At 36.3% G+C, this 7,322-nt stretch overlaps 1 protein-coding gene across 1 annotated transcript in view; it reads right to left on the bottom strand.

Annotated features, from left to right (window-relative positions):
• Window positions 1-6,515, bottom strand: part of ADCY2 (adenylate cyclase 2) — a 4,311,002-nt gene extending 4,304,487 nt beyond the window's left edge. The window contains exon 1 of the mRNA XM_044065410.1: window positions 5,764-6,515. Coding sequence (XP_043921345.1) covers window positions 5,764-5,997 — 234 coding nt within the window. The 5' untranslated portion in view covers window positions 5,998-6,515. The remainder of the gene's footprint in view (window positions 1-5,763) is intronic.
• Between the last annotated feature and the right edge of the window lie 807 nt (window positions 6,516-7,322).

The following is a 7,322-nucleotide window of genomic DNA, read 5'->3' as shown; positions in this document are numbered from 1 at the left end:
CCTGATATGAACATACACACTATCATCCAACAGTATCTTAATGGAGTAGTAATTCGACCACTGGTAAGACAAGCCAAGGTCAGAGTGACAAAACCCATAATGTGTCAGTAGCATAGCAGGTTACATGTTCATAGCCATAGCTAAATGTATACAGGTCCTAAAAAAATAATAAAATACTGTTACAAGTGCAACTCTCTCATCCATCAGTCACATGTGTCATAGCCATGTAACTGTTATCCCCCACAGAGTGCCACATTCAGAAGATCAGATTATATATTATATGCAAACACATCTCTACAGGTATCTTCATATATAGCACGTGGTTCAGTTTTATGCTGCAACTATTATGTCATATTGTTTTCAGTTATTGTTGGCCATTTGGTGGAGTTGCTGTTCATTATGTGATGTAGTTGTGTATACATGATCACCAGACATGGAATGATAGAGGCAGTGTTTGGTGATGAGGACGTGTCCTGAGGTTCAGGACTTGTGGGACAAAGTTTGTAATCTTGGTGGAGATACGTTCACTTCTGACATTACAATGTACTTGGTTGTATCCTCTATCTTATATGACACACTGGTTTTTATTGTCATCTGCCATAAATTCATACATCCTCCAAGTGAAATCACTTAACAGGCAAGTATGCAGCAAAAAAAAAAAAAAAACAAATAGGATTAAGATGTCATTTGCTACCTTGGCCATTTTGTATTTGAAAATGGCATCCATAAGTATGCTCAAGAGTGAAAGCCATTATGACAGGAGTTATTTGGGGAAAACCCCTTGTTCTTAACGTATACTGTTTTAGAATTTGATTTGTGTGGGTGGGTGGGTGTGTGCATGTGTCTGTGTGTCTGTGTAGTGTGTCTTTGCATGTGCCTGTGCATGTGTCTACACTCCCATGTGTGTGTTTTTTATATCTGTAAGTACACATTCAGAAGAACTATGCAACCATATAGTTAGAAACTATTTCACAAAGTAGTCAAATATTGATATTTCTATAAAAAATCACATCATACTTTATTACTTCATGAAAATGGTTCTATGACAACCTACTGAAAACATATATTGAAAGCTATAACACTGAATGTACAATGTTAAAATGCTGAAATCATAATATCTACTTCCTTGCAAGAGTAGAGAGCTGGAATTATACACCTGTGGAACCCATGTTAGGACTCGTTTCTAACTTTCACTAACAGGTGAACTGAGTTATGGTGCACTGTATGTATGCAGTACATGTGTGCTACTAGTCGGTATTTTGAGTTCAACATTGCAATGCTTTAACGTTTTGACATTTCACGATTTTGAATTCAGTATTGTGACTTTCAGTATACCACTATTCAATAACTTGCCACATACCGCATGGAAATAGCAAAGTTGTATAAGATATGCCAAATAATTATATGCTGATATATTTACACATATCCAATAAGTTGTATTAATTGCATTCTTTTTTCAACATGACATACTGTTTGCATTTTTTTGTTATTATTGTTATTAATAGTATATATTATTAAGGCATTTTGATACGATATCTTCTTTTTTTCTGATTGGGATACATTTTCATACTTGAATTTTTGGTTCACATGATAGGTTATAGTTTTCCCTGGATGTGTGTACAGGTTGCATTTCTTTTTATTCCCATAAGCATTTTGTCAGGCATAGATAATCACACTCTCTATTGCATGCTAACTAGCTTTTACTTCTTTTAATAAAGACACTTTCTTCATAGTTTTTTGTATCTAGAAGGAGAAATGACAAGATGGACTTAATATACCAGCTGAACAAGCAATGCATTTTCAGCTGCACATGTGTTCTGATACCAATAATAAATATTTTTTTTGGTCTAAGAATGACTATCTTTGTTTAATGTCCATTTAATGACATGTATACTATAAGGAATGCATAAAATATTAAAGTAATTTCTCTTTTAGGTAAATGAACTTCATCTTTTTAAAGATGGCAGTATACATGAGTAAATTGGAGTAACTTTATAACATCCATAAAACAGTGCATTAGTCAGACCTATGATTATTGAAGTACTTCAGTACGTGCAATTCTTAGCAATAGCTATCAACAGAATATTAAAATACAGACAATGCTGCATGGCACAAAGACTTTCACAAAGTGCATTTATTATAGATGGTGAGGACTGGTAAAAAACAGCATCCTGTCCTTATGTATGCCTCAGAATGTATGGCACTATTGTCCATGCATCTGCATAAAAGAATTTAAGTGTGCTGCCATGCTGGTGGCCTCAGTGTTTTACCCAGTCACCTAAAATGTTCTGTATAGCTCAGAGTGAGGAATTCATAACTTGGTTTAGATGTGAAACATCTTAAGTACACCACAGGGAAAAGTCACACTTTTAATGTAAAATAATTATTAATACAGGGAAGGCACTCATTAAAAAGAGACAATTCACAGATCTTCACAAAAGTGTTAGCAGTCTCCTAGGCAGCTCAGGAGAGGTGTCTGTTAATGTGCTACTCAGGGGGCTTGTTTCAAAGCAGTAATTAACTTGTTTTTTTCTTTGAACAAAAGAAATCTTGCTTTTTTCAACTAAGTGACATGTATAAAGTGGCACTGGCAAAAAATTGTGAGTTTTAGTGTACCTGGTCCCCTTAAAAATACTATGATTTAAAATTAAACTACACTTAGAACAGGCAGTACATTCTTCTATCTGAGAAAAAAATGCAGAATATCTAGCATTGTAATATAATTGCTGATGGATAGCATCAGTTCATTATTAGTTTGCTGTTCATTTGAAATGCAGCTTATGAGTTAGGATATTAGATATACTCTTAATACTGAGAACAACATTTTAATTCATTGCTTTTGATACTAGTACATTCAGCATTATTGATCCTGATGATAGCCTACTAAATTGACAAAAATCAAGTATGCTTTGAAATGTTCTGGTCTCACATGTATAATACCAAAGTCCTTATTTTCTATTCTTTTTTATGCATTTCAGAACCTGATAAGAGTGACTGAGCAAAAGTGACTGTTTTTATGGGTAACTTGGAAGCTCTAGGAGGATAAGTAGCTTGCTTAAGGGCAGACTGCATGCAAGCAAAGGGCAACAGAATCAAACTTCAGTTTGTCTGTTGCATCTCACATTCTCTTCTTTTTTTTTTATTCCCTTCCATTTAGTTTTGCACACTGACTAAAGGTGACCGAGTCTGATAGAGCAATTCAGTTCTAATCAATTGATCCTTTATTAAATGCAAGTCAGCTATATACACGCATAAACGTGCATATGCGCGCGCGCGCGCGCGCGTGTGTGTGTGTGTGTGTGTGTGTGTGTGTGTGTGTGTGTGTGTGTGCGTGTGTGCGTGTGCGTGTGCATGTGTGTGTATCTATATACATTTTATATGTGTGCATGTTTATATCTATATACATTTTGTGCGTGTGTGTGTGTGTATGTGTGTGTGTGTGTGTGTGTGTGTGTGTGTGTGTGTGTGTGTGTGTGTGTGTATGTGTGTGTCTACATTTGTATATATCTATATACAGTTGCGTGTGTGTGTGTGTGTGTGTGTGTGTGTGTGTGTGTGTGTGTGTGTGTGTGTGTGTGTGTGTGTGTGTGTGTGTGTGTGTGTGTGTGTGTGTGTGTGTGTGTGTGTGTGTGTATGTGTGTGTCTACATTTGTATATATCTATATACAGTTGCGTGTGTGTATGTGTGTGTGTGTGTGTGTGTGTGTGTGTGTGTGTGTGTGTGTGTGTGTCTACATTTGTATATATCTGTATACAGTTGTGTGTGTGTGTATGTGTGTGTTTGTGTGTGTGTGTGTGTGTGTGTGTGTGTGTGTGTGTGTGTGTGTGTGTGTGTGTGTGTGTGTGTGTGTGTTTGCCTTTGCAGATTATGGTATGTCTATGAGTAACAGCTGACATTGAGCAAGCAGGCAGACAAATAAGTTATGAAGAACTACCATACTTAGGTTTAGGTTTTATTGTATTCATACTGTGTGCTATAGTTAATGATAACATTCATCAAGTATATGGGAATACATAGTGTCACCATCTAATAACATTATCTCTCTCTATGTACAATTAGCTATTAGTTAAATGCATTCGAAAGCATCAAAGGTTAGCATTTACTGGTTCATCGTTATTTTGATATACTGCTGGTTATTAAACACTTGGCTACATGAGATTCCAGGTGTTTAAATGAATTGCTGTCTCACTGCTGAAATTTCTTTCCTGTTACTTTCTGACTGTCCATTAGTTCCTGTGCTGGAGAAAACCAATAGCACTAGAAAATATGAAGAATTCACTTTTAAGCAATAAAAAAATCTTTATTAATGTGAATCCATCCCTTTTTGTATTGAGTATTAAATAATGTCTTCCTACAACTCATTTGCATTTGCAGTTAGCAGGAGATACTGAGTGCAACCATAGTAGTGCCTTTTCCTTAATCATATGTATTCAACTGTCTGCTTACGATTGAAACGCTAGGTCTGTTCATTCCTTTCAGGTTGTCATGATGCATTCATAAGTGTCACACAGTAAAGTGCATTGTTTATAGTCTCACAAAGATAATCCTCCTTGCTTTGTATGCTTTTATATATAAAACATTTGCATAAAGGTTCACACAAAACTTACTGTCGAAACTTTAACTAGGCAAAGATCTCCCCCTGCATGTTCTAGATTTGCTGATGGTATATATAAAATGCAGTTTATTTGATATAGAAGATAAAAAGCACTTAGAAAAACTTAATGTTTACATATTTTCCTATATGTTTTTCTTTTGCACTGCATGGCAAACCTACACTAAGCCAGAAGCAGGAAAATTAGCCATGACATACAACTAAGTAATGTCAGCAGAAAGCTGTTAGTGGGACTTGGTATGTCAATGAAAGACATTGCCACACTGTTTATACAGGTTTCCACCAGAGGGCAAGAAGAGCTTTCATCAGTGACTGCTCACAGCAGGAAGATGAAAAGTAATTGCATGTATAAAAGCTGGCAGTGTGAACAGTAATGAGTGCCAGTTAAGTGTAACCAACATTTTATTCTCATAGTAACATGGGGCAAAAAAAGCTAGACCAGTTTCTTTGGGAATAAACGAGGGAAAAAAAAAGTGAAGTGGTGGGCAGAGACTGTAAAAAATAATTGGTAGAGAAGTAACACATTCTTTACTGGACTGTGCAGAATTTTATAGATTTAACATAGCGTGTCAATGGATTTTATTAAGCAGAACCTCAAAGGTAGACTCAGGGGATAGTCTGGTGCATAGGAAGTGCACGGTGCTTTGCAGATGTACTACATCAAATAAATCTATGCAAAATATTTTAAGTATTATCCACACAACAATTCTCCAACCTTGCTGACAAAGCCAAGATATAGAAGTAATTCTTAAGCAAAAGCAAGGCAATTGCCTGCATTTGTGAAACAACCCCCTCTCATCTGCATTTTAACTTTGCAATAGAAGTCAGCACTTTTAGCAGCTCTGAATGCTGCAGTTCATGAAAGTAGGCATTGTGACTCCTGAATATGCATGACAAAGGAAAGAATAGAGAATTAGTAAACTGACCCATATCTGTCAAATGCAGCTGTCAGATGAAAATGTGCAATTTATGTTTAAATAGAGCAAAACATGTGCATTTTGCACAGCATTAAGAATGTCCATAGCACACACTGTTAATTCACCATTTCTGCCAATCTAGTAACTCGTTTTACTTTAAAACTGCAGTCCTGATGTTACTGATATGCAGCTGTGTCTATTGGAATACAGTCAAATAAAATGAAGAGCCTTACCAGCCCTGTAGCAAAGAAGACAGCCAGCAGAGCAAGGCATTGTCCCATCACAATAATCAACAGAAAAATAATGAGAGGATGTTGTTGGCTCATGCAATAATAAGAATCATACAGCCAGTCTGTCGATCTCTGCCTGCTAGCCGTGTTCTCAGTCTTGTCAAGTAAGTAGCGTCTCCTTCTCATTGCTTCTCGCCACATGGAGATCCGTGCAGGTGATTCACTGTCCTTTGCCATGCAATACTTAATAGACTGCTCCTCAGCCAAAGAAAAAAGAAACAAAAAAGAAACATAACCCACTTGCTTGGCCAGGCAACATGTTGAGTTCAGCTGAAATGAGGCTCAATTACAGCCTTACTATTGTGTTCTACACAAAGTGCATGCTCTTCTTAGCTTATGTGATATCATTCAAAAGGTGGTCCTTCTAGTAAGACGTGTGCCACAGTGTCCTTAGTGCGCCTTATTCAATCAGTCTCCAAATGAGTGACTGGGTTATGCTGTGTGACACATTCAAACATTCACTGTCTTCTATCAGCTTTAATTATTTTATGCTAGCTTCAGGCATTCTGCAGTCTGAAGCTTCCTGGCGAACGTTATATCAGTGGCTTGCTTTCCTGGAGCTTTTCTGATTTTTTTTTTTACATCTCTGTAAATGGCATTGCTTGGTAGCTTGTTTCCTCTTCTCTTCTCTTATGTATGATGTATAGTGGCTTTTAAAGTACCTCAGAAAAGAGAGAGAGAGAGTAAGAGAGACAGAGAAGACGTAAGAGTAAACTGATTTCTGTCAGCAGGATTAAGTGAGTTACAGTAGGGAAAATGTAAATAAGGTAACAATTCTGAAGTGTCACACAGAGGGTGTTCCAAAATAGTATCTTATTAGTATGTTAGAAACTGAAGTAGTTCATTGGTTTTAGAAAAAAAAGATACCGTATAGTGTTTACTTTACCAAAGGAAAGAAAACGATTTCTGCAGACTGTCTTCATTCGTTCCTCCTGATCACATTAAGTGCAGTTGTTCAGAAAACCGGCAGGCTGGCTGAGACAGGAAAGAATCAGTGACCTGACAGAAAGTGAACAAAGAAACAACTTTTATGAATTATTTCAAATCTAGGATAACAGGTTTCCCTGCTACTCATTAAAGCATATTAGTTATGTAATAAAGCAAACAAAACAAGATCATTTCAGTAGGTCAAACTGAAGTTCAGTAGCTCACACATGAAAGGAATACAAGTTTTATACAAGTATTCACACTTCAGCTTAGCTATTCAAAGGGTAGATCTTAACTACTACATGATGAAATTAGAACATGCTTTGTAATATGGTAGAGTTAATATTTTCAGAAAATAAATTAACAAAAATAAAGTGCAACAAAGTACAGCATGTATAGGCAACAAAAAAATCCTGGCTTCTGCATTATTCTTATATTGCTTTATTTTTGACTTGGAATGTTCTGGGTGATTTGGAATAGTCGTTGAAAGATTACCAACATTTTACATATCTGACTCACTGTAACTAGCTGAGAGAACTTGCTCTGACAAATGTTTTAAACAAAAACTGTGAACT

Source organism: Protopterus annectens, chromosome 3.part0 (assembly GCF_019279795.1).
Source record: "Protopterus annectens isolate FY-2018-M chromosome 3.part0, PAN1.0, whole genome shotgun sequence".
NCBI lineage: Eukaryota > Metazoa > Chordata > Ceratodontiformes > Protopteridae > Protopterus > Protopterus annectens.
Note: the sequence above shows the minus strand (reverse complement) of the source record. Positions and strands in the feature narration are given on the sequence as shown.